The sequence below is a fragment of the Gavialis gangeticus genome, unplaced genomic scaffold (genome assembly GCF_001723915.1).
Source record: "Gavialis gangeticus isolate Ggan-Ray unplaced genomic scaffold, GavGan_comp1, whole genome shotgun sequence".
NCBI classification, from domain to species: Eukaryota; Metazoa; Chordata; order Crocodylia; family Gavialidae; genus Gavialis; species Gavialis gangeticus.
In genome coordinates, this window is record NW_017729032.1 from 144,615,064 (window position 1) to 144,631,865 (window position 16,802).

Sequence of the window (16,802 nt, forward strand, 5' to 3'; positions counted from 1 at the left end):
CCCACCCCATGTCCCAGTGCCTACCCCTGCCCCAGCCCCAGCCCCAGCCCCACTCCTGCCCTCACCAGGGTAGCCTATGGGAGCGGGGCTACAGGGAGGGGGCTACAACTACTCCAGGATTCACTGTAGCTCCCCCAAACCTCCCTCCCAGCACCGACACCACCTGCCCCAAGCACAGCTCAGCCCAGACCCCCCACTGGGAAGAGCCTAGCGCAGCCCACAGCGGCAGCCCACCCCGCCCCACCCCTCATGCAGATCTGGGGGCACCCCCCCCATGCCCTCCCGGGGTGTACATAGCAGCAGGAGCCACTCACAACCCCCCACGCAGCTCAGTCCCTTACCCCGCCCTGGCTGGGCAGCCCCTGTCCCTGCCCCTGCACCACTCCCTCCCCCATGCTCCTTCCCCCACAACAGACTTACCAGCCAGACCCAGCTGCTCTCCACATGGCCAGGGTGCACTGCATATCGCTTACGACCCTTTTAAGTACCCCTAGGGGTACACGTACCCCCAGTTGACAACCTCTGCTCTAAGAATTTGTCCAATACCTTTTTGAATCTGGCTAATGTCCATAACTGTTTCTTAGTCTGGCCCCAGTGTTAAAAATGGGTCCAGTCTCTTAAGATTCTGTAAACCAGAGGTGGCCAACCTTTTTGGCAGGCATGTTACAAATTAAGCCCTGTGCTCTCCCCAGGTGCTACTCTAACCCCCTTCCCCTGCCTAATCTCCTGTTCTGCAGACCCTCAATTTTCAGTTAAAACAGAACACACAACTGGCTTCTGCCCCTTTGGGCTACACTTTTGCAAAAGTGTTCAATATTTCAGAAGCAGAACTTGCAAGATTGGGTTTATCTTAAAAATGCATTTAGTTTATGTTACTGTAGAAAGAAATCTAATTACGTAAAGTTATGTTCTGTTAGAGGATTTATATAATGTTTCTCCACAGTAATTTTCATATAATTATTATAGGGAGAAAAAAGTATATCATTTTTTTTTAACACAAGATTTTTCTTGTAAAATAATTTAAAGATTTGATCAAGTTATGCAATGCTTTAAAAAGAAGCTTACAATAAAACATGTAACTGGATGAATTTTTATCTTAAAATAGCTTCTAGAGACTCACAAAATAGTTCAGATACTTCTCACATATAAGAAAAACTTATTTCTGAAATGGTTTCTACTGCCTTCATGACATAATTCTTGGGGAAGTTGATTGAAGTGGTTTCCAGTCTGTGACACTAGTGAAAATCCTTTGAAGTCTATGGACACTACAGGTCGCCTATAACTTGGAGCATCTCTGAAGAAGGGGAAGATGGACCAAAATGGCTTTTTTTGTTCTTTTTAAATTTTGGAGTAGCCAAGACAGTTGAGGCCCAAGCACAAAGAAGCCAGCAGCCCTGGAGGCTTTTGTTGCGTCTCTGGGGCTGTGCATGATGCAAGCAGACAAAAGGGGAATGTTTGTGGCTGCCTCTGGCCTCTTCTTGCAGGTCACAGGGCTGTCGGGCAAGGGTTAGATTTTTTTTTGGTGGTTTTTTTTTTGTGTGGGGTGCTGTTGGGCAAACACCTGCATATGAGTATGGTCCTGGTGTAGCCATACTGAGGCTCATATTTAGGCCCATACTTCAATCAGAGCACTTAGAGCATGGGCGACTGATGCCTCCTGGGTCTGGGGGAGGACACCAACAGGTGATCACAAGCCAGGAGGGGCCCCAGCAGCCAATCACTGACCGGGACAGGGGGTCAACCCTGGAAGTGCTGGCTGCAAAACCGGAAGTGCCGCTGGTGCTTCTCCGTCGGGGCACATTCCAGCACTCCCCACTTCCCAGCTGGTGAGGGCCAGTTTCAGTGGGGGCATGTGTCCTCCTTCCCCCACCTATGCATTGCCATTGGGGCAAGGGGTTGGGAAAGTGTTCCCTTCCCCACATCTGTTTCCCAAGCCCCTGCCCTGGTTGGCAGATCAGGGTAGGGGGCTAGGAAGAAGCTGCTGGGGAGTGGACGATTCCCTTACGCCCTGCTGCCTGGGCTGATGGAGCAATTTGCTCCCAGTCAGCTGTCTACATGAGCAGTACTGTGCAGTAGCTAATGTGCAGTTAATCTACTACCTAGTTTATTACACAGTAAAGCATCTTACGTAGACATGTCCTGTACCTGCAAAATATCTGCCTCCTCTTCTACTTCTCTAGCTGCTAACCATGGTTTTGATATAACACACACTTATCACATAAACACAGTTAAATACATACCTATATCCCAATCCCATCCAGGGTCAGCTTCTGTATATGAAGATTGGAGCAAAATAAATATCTGCCTTCTAATCTGATCACTGTTTGTTAACAGCTCATTAAGATTGTCTTGAAGAATATGACTGCTGTGATGTGTGGGGAGAGAATAGGGGCTGTGCCAGGTAATTTCTCCATGTCAGGCAGACAGGGAAGAGGCACTTCACACTCCCTTAACCTGGAATGAGGGAGGAAGCAAGCAGCTATTATTCCTCTGTCATGCTTTATGCAAGACTGAAGATAAAACCTCAAATTAATCCTGGCCATTAAGTAATGTGCAAATTCTGGCAACTGTCATTAAGAACGGATACATCATACATACTGATATATTATATGACTGGATAGCTATTATCTATATGCATGGGGAATATACATTTTTACTTTGGCCATAAATCACACCTTGAATAAAAGGAATCAATAGCATCAAATAATAAATAAATATACGTTACACTATTTTAGAGTTTGGAATTCTTTTGGCTGAAACAAAAATATGTAAGATAAGGATCGCAGGAATTTTAAAATGTGATTTTATAGTAGCAAAAAGGAAGAGGGTGAGAAAAAGATTATTAGATTTATCATGTTGAAATGCATGGTATTTCGTGTTGTGTGAAACAGAGCCATGATTCATATCAGCAATTGTTTTATATAATTCACTTAGATGAATTATGAATCACACATCTGCATCCCACCAGAAGGAGCTAATCAGATAATATATGTGGGATTCAGCTGATTTGGGACACAGTAGATGAGAAAAACAAGATAGTTTATATCTAAAAATTAGGATATAATTTATATCCTTATATTCTATAATTTTATTACCTCTATATTAGAAAATTCATTCACCTTGTGAAAGAGCATCCTTCATGGAGAACAAGATATTGCAGACATTTATTCAGTGTGTTACAACAATAGAAAATGGGCCAAACTTCACTTCCATCAAAAGTCAATGGCAAAGTTCCCACTGGGCATGTCTGCATATGCAAGTGCTTCTGGAGGAAACTCACCCTGGGCAGGCATCTACATGTGTGTGCATTCAGGAGCAGATTTGCTGCTCCTAGTAGCAGTCTGCTTTCACCCTGTCTGGCATAGGTAATGTGTAGGGGGAGCATGGTGGGGCACATGCCCCACCTGAAATTGGCCCTTGCCGGCTGGGGAGTGGAGAGCATCAGCTGGTGCCCCCTCTGAGAAGTGCCAATGGCACTTTTAGTTTCCTGCTGGCACTTCCAGGGTTGACGATCGGCCACTGGGGGACCCCCCCGGTCAGTGATCGGCCACTGGTGCCCCCCCAGAGCCAGGAGACACCAGTTGTCCATGCCCTCTGGCCCTGTACCAGCCCCCTGCAGCAGCCAGAGGAAGCTGGAGGTACTGGCCACACCTGCCTGTGGCTGGCAGCCAGCTTTTAAAAACCAGCCCTCCCTGGCCATATGCTTTCCTAGCCTGGAGCAGTGTATTGAGTGAGGTGCAAACGCGCTGTGGTTCTGTTGCCAGAGCCTCTGCCCACCATGCCATGGCTGCTCCATCCCCAGACACCAGGAACAACATCCAGCACCCCAGGCTCCTGCTGGCCACCCTGCTGACCTGCCACAGTGGCCACTGCCTGGTCCAAGTCAGTCTCAGCTCTGGCGGTCTGCCCATGTGTTGTGACCACCTGTCCAGGCTCACTGCACCATTCTAGGCCCCCTGCCACAGTGTATATGCAGGGTCCTGACAGAGGCTGGTGATGAGCCTGATGGTGAATCCAATTACCAATGGTGTCTCTCCCCTGCATGCTGCTGAAGGTCCTACAGAGCCAGGAGAAAGAGCTTGTTTGTGAGAGTTTGCAACATTTCTGAGATAAGATGCTCAACACCAGGGGGTTATGCACTACTCAGACTCAGATCAGGGGTTGTGCATGAATGGGTTCCCAGGGTCCATGGTAAGTCAGTCAGGCAGGCACAGGTGGTGGCTGGCCAAAACCCTCACCCCCACTCACTCTGCAGGGGCAGGTTGCAGGTGCTGGCCACAGGCAGCCTGTCTCCCCCACCCTGTTTCCAGGCCTAGACAGGCCTGACTTCTGGCAGCATCTGCTGCTGCGACTCCAGACCCACTCCCACCCTTTTTTCTGCAGGCCAACCTGTCTTCTGTGCTGCCACCAAGCCCAAGGTGCCTGGGGTCATGGGGTGAGAGGCTCCCAGCTGACTGAGATGTGCAACTGCTGGCCCCTCACCCTTCCCCCAGGGTGCCTCTCCAGGGAGCCAGCCCCACCTCGTGCCAGCTCTGTGTCCCACGTGTGCCGTTGAGTGTCCTGAGCTTTGATGCTGTGGAGGGCAAGCCCACCTTGTTCCAGAACCTTTGCCACTGTCTGGAGGGCTACCTGTGGCTGTGCTACACGTCCCTGCCCCCACAACTGAGGACAACATCGCCACCAGCATTGACACATTCCTCTCCATGTGAGAGGCCTGTGTCCAACTAGCGGTGGGGGCACAGGCTGCTCAATAAAGTTTTGCACTCCCTCCAACCTCCCTGCATGCTGTGGGCAGGGGAACCCAGGGCCTGGGGAGTGCAGCCGGACAGGGTGGGAAGTGGTGGCAGGGGCAGGAGCAGGGGTAGGGAGGGCTCTCCCTTCAGTGCAGGCAGAGCTTACAAGGTGGGTGTGGCAGGTGTGCCCAGCGGCCCAAGTCAGTCCCTGCTGGTGGCGAGGACCTGCAGCTCCCAATGGGCTCCTGGGAGCCTGAGGAGCCCTCCCTCAGTGATGTGTTACCTTGGGTGCCCGGCTGTAGCTGAGGCTTAGGCAGGTGGCCTGTGCTTGAGTAGATGGCACAGCTCAGCCCAGGGTCCCAGGGCGCAAGGATGTAATTCAGCTTCTGCATCAAGGGCTTGTACTTGCAGGCAGCCCCTGACCGGCAGTTGTGGTTGGTGACAGTGATCCACTGTGCCTGCAAAGCCTTTACCTTTATGCGGCACTGTCACGCTGACTGGTTATGCCTGCACTCCCGCATGTGGCCTGATAGGCCCTTATAAATGTGCATGTTGGAGTGCTTGCTCTGTGAAAACTGGCTGAGGACCTTGGCCTCACCCCACAGTGCAACGAGGTCTTCAGTCTTCTCCTGGGACCAGCTGGAGCCCCAGGAGGCAGTGTGCGGTGTCAGGGAGGATGCCAGTGCGGCTCCCTTGGTGGCTCACTGGGCCTCTGCGTGACATTCCTGGTGTTGGCAGGCCTGGGCAGGTGCATGCAGCATCCAGTGCAGGGGCATGACACAGGACAGACAGGTATGCAGAGATGGTATGCCAGGTGTCAGTAGTGGGGTCCAACCAGGCTGCTGTGGGTGGCCTGGGGCTCACGGGAGCAGGACCTGGTGGCCAGAGGCTGGCTGCAGATGGCCCAGAGTGCTGCTGGGCCTGACAGTTACTTCCAGCATCCAGCTCAGCATTACAGCATGGGCTAGGCAACCACATGGTGATGCAGTGCTGGGGACCAGCACCAGGGTGTGGGCAGTCTGCTATGACTGGCCTGGGGCCTCTGTTGGGAGATGCAATGGCCAAAGGCTGGCTGCAGGTGGCCCAGGGCCCTGTCCTCCCCATAGGTTTTTAAGGGGCTGGGGCTGGGGCTGAAGAAGCTCCCAGGCCCAGGGCCCTGGGGTTAAGCAGCAGGTGACCCCTGGTGGGGAAGGCCTTTGGTGCAAATTTGCTCCTGGTCAGTATCTACATGTGTGTTACTGCACAGTAACTAACTGGGAAGTAAATTTGCTGCTTGTATTTGCAGGTAGCAAATTAACTTATGATTAGACCAAAGTACTGCTCAGTAAGCACCTGCACGTGTAGACAGCAATGCTTACTGTGCAGTAATTGGCTCACTTGCTTATTAAAGTGTCTCATGTAGACACGTCCACTGACTCCAACAGGATTAGGATTTGGCATTACATGTACTATGGGGCCTTCAACTATTTCACCCTGAAACTGGGTTGCCAACCCAAGGCCAGTTCTTTTTACTGACAAACTGCAAACTTTTACTGACAATGAAACTTTGTTATTGACATATTTTTACTCACATATGTTTTACATAATATAAATGTAACCCTCCTGCCAGGCCCTGGATGGCAGTAAGAAGGGTTGGGTTCAAATTTAGGCGTATGACACCAACTCTGGTAAAAAAGCTTCGTTGTTAGTAAAAAGTTTGCTGATTATTGGTTAAAAAAAAAAGAAGGTTTTTGGATTGACAACCCTGTTTGAGGGTGAAATACTTGCAGACTGCAGCAGTGATTTTATACCATATTTCCTCCACCCCAGGGGAGGGGAACCCAACCCTTGATACCCCCACACCCTGATGTCCCTGACCATACCTCACGCCATGCTATTCGCCCCCTCTCCCAGCCAACCCCTCCAGTTTTATTCCTGTTGGTCCTGATCCCCCTGTCCTGGTACAAACCCTCTCCCACTACCTTTCCCCACCTCCTAGACCCTCAGCTCTGTCCAGCCACACTGCTTCTCTCCCTTTACCTTTAAGGTGAACCACTGTTGGAGGCAGAGGACAGCCCAAGGGATGCAGTGGCAGCGTATGGCTGGGGAGGAGGAAGTGGGCTACGGGTGAGCTAAAAAGCCCTAGCAAGAGTTGCCTGCAGTATGCTGTGCTCCTACTTAGACACCAGGGGTATTTATACACATACTTTTTTGACCTGTGATGCACCAGAGATCTGTAGCTTCGGAGCACACTAAATTAATCAGAAACTAATAATCTGCTTTCTACACACACCTGCCCACAGAACCTGTGCCCCCCTCAGGACCATGGCTCTGCCCCAAGATCCTGTCCCATGATCCCAGCCTTGCCTGCCTGTCCTGCTTCTGAACATAGTTCCCACCCCATCTGGAATGCCACTGATAGCTAGATCTGTGCCACCCTCTACTGGCTATGCCCCAACCAGAATGTCCACTTCTTCAGGAAACTGTACTATTATGACAACAAAAATGGGATTGACAACAATTTAGAATTAGGTAGACTATCAAATTCCCAATCTGTGGTATGGGTACCACCAGTGGTACGCAGACATCCTGTCAGTGGTACGCATTAACAGGTTTATTATAATTACTTTATATGAAAAAATGTGCTGGTGGTACTTAAGGTTGTATCATTTTAAATTGGTGGTGCACAATCTGTCAGTTTGGGAATTATATCATTTTTAGTAGGGCTGTCAAACGATTTAAAGAATGATAGCGATTAGTTGCGCGATTAAAAAATTAGTCATAATTAATTGTGATTTTAATTACACAGCTGAAAACTCAAAATTATGCAAAATTATGCAGGTACTTTGTATGGTTGGGGGTTGGTGTGGGGAGCTGTGTGTATGTGTGTGTGTGTGTGATTTGAAGTTCAAGGAGGGGGTCCCCGAACACCCTGGCAGGATGCAGGGTACTGTGGGTCAGGAGTGAGGGGCAGCACCAGGGCTGGGGAGGTTGTGGTTTAGGGGCAGACGCACACAGACACACACACAGATGCTCACAGACATGGACATGGAACCCAGCAGATAAGTCTGCAGCGGGAAGGGGCATGGGGGAGGTAAAGGGCAGGGCGGGGGCAGATTGAGATCCCCCGGTGAGGGAGGGAGTGGGGCAGAGGTAGGGATGAATGGGACCCAGGGCTTATGCAGGTCATGGGACATAGCTGCAGGCAGCTTGTCCAGGTGTGTGTGTGTGTGTGTGTGTGTGTGTGTGTGTGTGTGTGTGTGTGTGTGTGTGTGTGTGTGTGTGTGTGTGTGTGTGGAGTGCAGCTCCCCACTGCTGCATGCATCCCTGGGGGAGGCGTGAGGGGCATGTGCTCCCCAGATTTATGTGTGGGGTGGAGGCAGGCTGCCTTCACTCTGTGTAGAGGCACATGTCCTCCATGCCTCCTTTGGGGGTGCATATAATGGCGGGGAGCAGTGTCTCACCCTGTGTCGCTAGATGAACAGCCTGTGGCTCCATCCCACAACCTGCCTTGGCCCTGGGTCCTATTCATCCCAGCCCCTGCCCCACTCCCTCCCTCACTGTGGGGGCCTTGATCTGTCCCCCCACCCCTACTCTTCCTCAGGCCCCTTCCCTCCACAGACTTACCTGCAGGGTGCTGCTCTACACACCACCAGGCTCTGTTCCTGGCTGTGTGCATGCTGCGGTTGCTTGTGTATATGTGTCTGTGTGTTTGTGTCTGTGCGTGTGCCACCCCCCTGCCGCAGCTGTCCAGAATCTGTGCCTGGGCTGCCCTGTGGCTTCTCTGCATTGCCACAGCTACCCCACTGGGTGGCCCGGAGGCAGCGGTGACCTCAGCGGAGTAGAACCTGGGCACAGGCTCAAAAGCCATGTGTGTGATTAATGCATTAAAAAAATTAACACAAGAACCACTTAACACATTAATCATGCATGTTAACTGCGATTGACAGCCCTATTTTTTACAACCTCCCCCCAAAAGCCAGTGCATCTGTCCTAGTTGTAAAGGAGAGATGGTTTCATTATGTTACCAGTGCAGCCTGGATAATATTAAGTCCTCACTAGAAGTTTCACTTGTTTGGGCTTATTGGATGATTGAAGAAAAGGTGGATTAAGGAGACAATGGACAAACATCCAGGGCTAGTACTGTGCTCTGTCTGAGGACCCCTTGGGATAGGACAAAGTGCATTGACCAATCAAGGAGATAATTGAACAGCATAATTACTAATTATTCTACTTAATGGAGGGAAGGCTGTGAAACTCAAGTTGGACAAATTCAATCTTGAAATGAGATGCAAGATACCAACAAGGATAATTATCAACTAGACAGTGAAAAATGGAGGTGAATAGACTGAATGTTGCTGGTATTGCCCCCAGGATTTCTTTTACCAGAGACCCCCAAAGACTGACATAGTCCCTTGTCCAATTTGGCATCAAGTGAACTTTTAATAGTAACCTCTAGACTTATTACAAGTTTTCTCCTTATAATACAACCTGGCACACGGTTCCATAAACATTACAGCAGTGACATTTCGTGGTACCAGCCTCAGATCCTCTGCTGAGTGTGTTGGATGTTAGTTTTTGGATTCCTTGCTACTCAAAGCAAGAAGTCCAAGGTTGCTCCTGTCTCCTCAGGGTTGCAACACAAACACACAATGTCTGTTTGTCCACTATTTTTGTAACTTTCTCATCTCAGACTGTCCAATCTTTAAGTTTCTTACCTCATCTTTTTAGATAAGGTCCTCCAACCCTATTCCATTTTCAGTTTCCTCTCCTTTTAGGGAAACTACTGTACCTGGTTAGCCCACCATACCAATCAAAGACTCACTTTTCCCAGTGCCTTATAAGGCACTCTGTACAATTTAATTGCTTAGTTCCGGGAAGGCCTAAAGTTAGAGCCTAAGCATAACTCAGTCTGCCTGCTACATCTGGGAGCCTATGGAGTTTTTGAGACAATATCTCTCTAAAAGTCAGACTACAATCCAGCCTCTGGGAAAAATCCTATATCATGTATAAACAGAAATACTCCTTTCTGGCCTTAGAAGAGATGTTGAAGAGCCGTAAGAAAGGAATATTAGCCCAGAAGAAAACTGGCTAGCATATTTATTTTAGAAAGTATCACAGGGCATTCACTAATTTTCCTGTTGTGTTGGTTGTACTAAAATAACCTAGAAAAAATATTCATCCCAGAGTTTATTTTATTTGCCTCTTCTTAATTTTTGGTTTAGGAAAGTTGTGTAAGAAAACACATGTGCAGTATAATGTTGGATGTGGTCCATAACATGAGATCCCTCCTGAGCATGTGCACACTGATGAGAGGTGGGAAGGTTCTAGAATAACTGGACTGTCCATCTTGATGCAGTAGGTTGTGTGGTCCAGTCGAGTGCTGTGTTCTACACCTGAGTGCCGAGAGCACAATAGTAGGGTGTTGTGTGCACGTGAGTATGATTGGTGAGAAGAATAACTGACACCTGGTGTGATTTTTGGTGAGTATTTATGGAATCCTGAGGCATGATTTGGCGCACAAATGGAATATGGTTGCTTGACAGTACTTGAAGTTTGAACAGTGTGTGAGCTTACTTGGTTGGTAATCATACCTGTGTGTCTGAGGCATACGAGCTGTGACTGTAGCAGTGAGAGAGAGAGGAGTGATCTATCCGATTGGATTATAATTGGATACTTACCTGTAAAAACGTTATTGGATCAGGACCTCAATCATGCATTGGACCGCTAATTATCACCCCTCCCTCCCTCTCAGTCTGAGACCCTCTGAGGGAAAAGACTGAGGGCCTGACTGTCACTCCAGTTCAGTGAGCCTGTGAAGGCCCTGACGCTGCCCTTTATGGCCCCTTGGCAGGTTTTTTTATGGTGCGTGGCAGTTAACCAGTGTATATAGTTAATGCTTGATATTATGTATGTTTTCTATTGTTAGTCTTGTATTTGTATGATTGTGAGTTTATACCATACTTCTGAACTTTATTTGGAGCCTCTGTGTATTTATAAGGCACATGATGGTGGGCTGTACCTCTATGTATATCCCTGACCCCCAAATCCACCTCTAACAGAGATAACACATGAAAGACCCTGGCTCTCTGAGGAGGTCTAACTCTCTGCCCCTTAGATTTCTCATAGGTGGTCAGTGTCCAGGACACACGGTGGTGTCTGCCTTTCAATTACAGAAAGCTGTCATGTCCTGGTAGACTAGTTCCCCACACATATATCTTTTTGAACAGGATCTGAGGTCTTCATACCTTTGTTTGTATGTGTTCGCCCACTTTCTCTCCTTTATGCTTTCACACACATGCGCACACCAATACTCATGTGCTTTACATCCCTCTGCCCAGAACTGCCAGAGACAGCTTGTCTTATGAAATCAGGAGAGAACAGAGAACAAATCACTCCAGAGTTCCCTTCTGACCACTGCTCCACTGTACAACATGAGTACTGCTTTGCAGTTATATACATTTTGTATCCATTGTTCATTGTATTAATTTATATTTCAGTAAGCATCTTAAATTACGCTTCACAACTGCTTGGAGAGGCTTGTATGTCCTGTGATCCCCATTTCACAAAATAGGAACATTGAGACTCAGGAAGGTTAATATTGTCAAACTTGGGTGACTAAATTTTGGTATCTAAATTTATGTTTAGATCCCTAGAGAAGCATTCTGATTTCCCATGGTGCTGAAACACCCCTCCATGGCCACTGACTTGAACAAATATGGATGTATGTGCATAACTTTTAAGAGGGCCTGGTATGACAATGTTAATCATATGTTCAAGGCCTGGGAGGCCAGAGCTTGGATAAGAAAGCTTCCTGACTCCAATCCCATTAGTAGTTTGTCTCCCATGTGGGTCATAAGATGGTATATCTTTTTCTTCTTCTCTGATGTCTAATTGTGTCTGACTTCTTCTTCTGTGTTGTGTTTACTGTTGTGTGTGTAACTAAAATAATCTCTTCTTCTTTTTCTTCTTCTATGACTGTTTGAGTTCTGTGTTATGTTTAATAATCTGGATGTCTGACTTTTTCTGTGTTGTCTTTAGTCTGTATGTAACTATAACTAACAATAACTATATATACTCTCTTCCTCTTCTTCTTCTATGACTGTCTCACTTCTTCTGTGTTGTAACACTATTTGACTTCTTTTTCTATGATGCATGTGTGTGAGTGTGTGTAATGTATATGCTTCTCTACACAGTGCTGGATCATGTTGCCAGGAAAAACACAGCTTTCTTTTTAAAAAAGTGTTGGGAAAAAACTACCACAAGAACAAATATAAATTGAAAGAAATGGATTGGATAGGGATAAGTAGAGGGATTCCTGTTGCTCAGGAAGATACAGCTCACAAAAGGCACAGAAAACCTGCAGACAGAAGCTTATATTCTGTTTCTATGTCTCTCCTCCAGAACACTGTGACTGGAAGGGGACTCAGGGAAAGATCACAGTCAGCTAGAGGCAGGGCAGCTAGAGATGTCAGTCTTTCCCCCCCTCTTCTCAGTTTCTGTTCCCCTGAAAGACTGCCTTCTGAATCTCCAAATCTTGTTCCAATCTTTTCTGAATCGATTCAAAGATTTTTTCCTTCTCCTGATTTGATTCAGATTCAGTGATTTGGCCTTGAATTGTGCTGAATCTTCTCTGAATTGAATCATGAACCAAAGCTTCGCACATCCCTAATGACCAGGTCTTATGCAGTCACACACTTTAGTAAGGAATAAGAAGCTCTTCAAATTGTTGTATGGCCTGTATCAGGGTTCCCCAGAATTATAAACCTTGCACTTGGAGGAATAAAGTGGAGGATACAGAATTGCTTCTCATCCAACAGTAGCTTACAAAACAAGGGAGAGGGGGGATAAAGTAAACAGAGCCATGGCTCAGCTTCCATTACATACCAGCCCTCAGACCAGGGGTGGGCAAAATACGTCCCAAGGGGCAGATCCAGCCCACCAACTGACTGGATCAAGCCCATGGATGGGCTCCTGCCAATTGATTGGATTTGGCCCACAGTACTCTGCATGGGGCCAAGCCCCAGATGCTCCTACCTGGGGCAGCCTGTACTGTGCTCCCACCCATGTCTGCCAGGTGATCCCATCTGTAGCCAGCATGCACAGCTTCCTGGTGGGGCTGCTCCCAGTGCAGCTGCAGCTATCTGGGTACTGCTTGTCTCCCCCTGTCCCCAGCAGCTCCTCCTTCTCCTGCCTCTGCCCGTGTTGCACCGCTCTGGGCTGAGAGAATCTGCAGCCAGATGTCTCCTGCTCCAGTGCTTGGGGCTCCAGCTCTAGCTCCAGCTCCCAGCCACCTTCCGTCCACTTGGCCAGGCTGTTCATGGCACCAGGTGGGTGGAATGTCTGTGTGGAAGATGGCTGGAAGATGCCTGGCTGCAGCTTCACCCCCATCCAGAGAAGTGCAGTGGGGGCAGGAGGAGGAGGAGATGCTGGAGGGGGAGCTGAGTAGTTCCTGGGTGGCTGCAGCCACACTGGGAGCAGCCATGCTGGGAAGCTGTGCACGCTGGCCAGGGCTAGGGCTGGCGGGTGCAGGTGGGAGCATGACACAGGCTGCCATGGGTAGGAGTGGGCAGGGCTTGGCCCCATGTGAAGCACTGTGGGAACAGTTGCAGGCTGGATGGGGTGGGGGTACAGACAGCACCAGGGGACTGCACTGTTTGGGCGAGCTCTGCTGCACACATTCCCTGCCTCCACCCTGTCCCTCCCTCCCCCCACTGCTGGCCAGCTCCCAGGACCTAGGGCATGGGCAGCTCCCCCCACACATACGCTCCCCTGCCCCACACACACACATCAGAGTCCCCCATGCCAACACATACACTATAACCCCATACCTGCCCCACACACACAGCCCAACCTCCCCGCACAGATCTCCCCAGCCCCTCCACACACCCTACACACCCACAATATACAAAAAGACTTTAGTTTGAGCTATTATACAATTACCTCTATATACACTACTCAAAAAACATAAATCAGGACAAACATTATTTTTTGAAATCAAATTAAGATACGTTATAGTAGATGTTTGATTTTTAGTATAAGATTTGTTTTTATTTATAATTTGTTAAAATGGTATCTTCTAAACGATTTTGTGTGTGCACCCCGTGACAGCTCACCAAAACTTGTTAAGTGGCCTTCCAGCTGAAATAATTGCCCACCCCTGCCTCAGACCTTTCTGGACATGTAAGGGCAGAGGTGGAACAACTACTGTGTTTCGGGGACAGCAACGGGGGTCAGGACAGGTGCGGCAGCTGTCATTCTTATGCCCCCTCTAAGCAGGCATCTGGGGCTGGCTCTTCTCTACAACTGAGGAGCTCTAGGAGACATTGTGTTTCCCAATGTACTGCTGAGGTAGCATGGCTCTGCATCTGCAGCATCGGTCTGTGGCAGAATGTCACAATTTAGCACTGAAATCATGTTTAGTTGATAACACTAAGTGGGCGCTCAGTACCTCTGAAGAGGCCAATTTTAGTTAGATTGTTCAGTCAAGGTTCAGATGCCTAACCTTAGGAAGCCAAATGTAAAAATTCAGACCTTACACTTGCTGTACATTTTCAGATTCATCTCTGTTTTGCTATCTAAAAATGGGGCCGATAGTATCCACTTACCACACTGTGTGTGTGGGCAAAGATAGTGAGGTTTGTTTAAGGTTTACACAGCACACTGACAATGTGATGACAACAGCTTTTTGCATTTCTATAGTGCCTTCTGTCTCATCTCATTGCCTCTGCCCCCTGCTCCTCATAAGTATTTTTATGAACACTAAAGGTTATCTCTGGAAATACCCGGAGTGGGGAGATGATCCATCAGGGAGATCATACCAACCCCCTCTTCGTACTGGGGGTAAAATCATAAGGGACTTCTGCTAATTCTTGAAAGGATTTTGTTACATAATTCTACCTCAAATTAGATATTTGCCTGAAAGTTCACACAGAGTAAGAGGATGCCCACCCCTGTGAAATCACTGAGGTGGCAAATATGGGAACATTAATTTCAGGTGCACAGGTATTTTGTGAGCTTCATATAAGGAAAAACGCTAGTAGATTTGAGACTGATCCCCATGGCCCCTTCTCAGAGCTCCGAGCGGAAATTCAGAGAGGTTCCAGCCATCTTCTTCTTATAATCTTGGTCAAATTTCTCATTCTGTGCCACAGTGAAATGGTTTTTCCAATCCCCAACAGCCCCTATAGCACAGCAAAGCCAGAAAAAAATTAAATCACAATTAAGAAGAATTCTTCCCTTCAGCCCAGGCCCTGGAAACTATTGCTAGTAGCTCAGAAGACATGAACTATTCAAGTGAAGGGTTAATGCAAAATAAACCTAGAGACTAGAAAATAGAATACTAAATAATATGGAGTAAAACCTTTTCTCATGAATGGGGAGATTGAATGATTCATTATTCCCTCAAATTCTTTGGTGTAGTTTGCCATGGGATTGTTCTTCATGTTCTCAAATGCCGTATATTTGACAATCTTATCCAGGACCTCCTTTTTGAGGTCCTTCTCTAAGAAACGCACCACCTTTTGGATTTCATGCTTTGGATTCTGTGGAGAGAGTGAGGTAGAATAAGAAACAGAATCAGGAAGAGAAAATAAAATCAGCTATAAGGAAAATCTGGGAGGAAGTTTAAAATGCATGTTTGTAACTCTCACTAGGATAGGGAAGATCAGATCTGGCCTTAACAGAACATGGCTGGGAGAAGCTAAGGCCTTTTGGGATCTTGGCTGACAATAATGGAGCAGTACAAACATGAAACAGCCACTCACCTCCTTCATGTCTTCGTAGAACAGGTAGAGAATACGGTGTTTATCTTTTGCTTCCCACCATCCTTTTACATGGTCATACCAGGAACCCCAAAGCACTGAAAGAGAAAGAAGTAAGTCATCAGCTAGAAGGTCCTGATCAATCTAGATATCTCATGCATGTATATTTCTCATATAACCAGTGCATTTGAGCACTTTTCACTTTCCACCATATTTCTCTTTGCTATACCTATGTGATGAAAGGGTATTTCACAGGTGGGGAACAGAATCATAGAGAGACTAAGGCCTCATCTACACATTACACTTAGGATGTGATTAACCAGGTAATTATGTTGCAACTCAGCCACACATTCAGTCAATACATGGTGTGATAAAAAAGCAATAAGCCACAAAAATATGCAATAACTTTGTGACTTGTTCTTATCGCACCATTTTTTGAATGTGTGGCCAGCTGGTTCCCTGTGGCTGGGAGTCCCAACAACTGAGGGGCTCCCAGCTATAAGGGTGCATCACCCACTGCCAGCTGTGGGGCTTGCAGCAGTAAGAGCTGGTGCAGGGGTGGCCGGGGATGGTGTGATTTGCAATAGGATGTGGTTGGATCTGATGCTGGATCCCACAATCACACCTCCTGCCATGCACATGTGGCATGGCAAGAGGTGGGATTGTGTGGATCATGCATCAGATCCTACCATGTCTTTATCTGAACATCTAGAGGGGGCCCTAAGACCCACATCCACAAAGGGACAAAGGCATGGGAATGCTGAACATGGCTACACTGAGCTTTTAGATGTCCAATGGAATTCACAGACCTCAGTTAAGAACCTATGTTTCATACAGAGCTTGGGGAGAGAAATGGGATTAAAAACAGCCAGCCTGTTGAGTAGGGGGATACCTAAGCAGTAGGAAATAATGCAGAGTGGGGTGTGTTTGAAATGTCATCTTTCCCAGGACTCAGAGCTGCAGAGAGGTGTCAGTGCAAGACTGGGACTCATAGTTTGAAACTTTCTACTGTACTTAGGCATATAAATTCTGAAAACGGGCTTGCTCTTTCCTTCTAACAATGCGGGAACAGCTGCTGGAGCTCCCCACCTCTTATGTAATAGCTTACTCAACAGAAAAGCAAAGCAAGAAAGAAGGAAGCAGCGCTGTAAATTTGGATTCCAACTTGGACAACACATGGATCTGTGAAATTGTAATAAACTGTGTCACTCTCAGATGGTGCTTGTCAGCCACAAGCAGGTTCATCAGGCACCTGGCTAGACCTCTTATGCATACACCATGATTCAGAGGTTTGATGGCTGCATATAGTAACTCAACAGAACACTGT

At 47.7% G+C, this 16,802-nt stretch overlaps 1 protein-coding gene across 2 annotated transcripts in view; it reads right to left on the minus strand.

The window, feature by feature from the left end:
• Window positions 1-13,922: 13,922 nt before the first annotated feature.
• Window positions 13,923-16,802, minus strand: part of LOC109303121 (sulfotransferase 1C1-like) — an 18,485-nt gene continuing 15,605 nt past the window's right edge. For both annotated transcript variants that reach the window (XM_019525216.1, XM_019525215.1), the window contains 3 exons: window positions 15,479-15,573; window positions 15,076-15,256; window positions 13,923-14,896 (listed from right to left, as the gene is read on the minus strand). In XM_019525216.1, coding sequence (XP_019380761.1) covers window positions 14,784-14,896; window positions 15,076-15,256; window positions 15,479-15,573 — 389 coding nt within the window. In that variant the 3' untranslated portion in view covers window positions 13,923-14,783. The remainder of the gene's footprint in view (window positions 14,897-15,075; window positions 15,257-15,478; window positions 15,574-16,802) is intronic.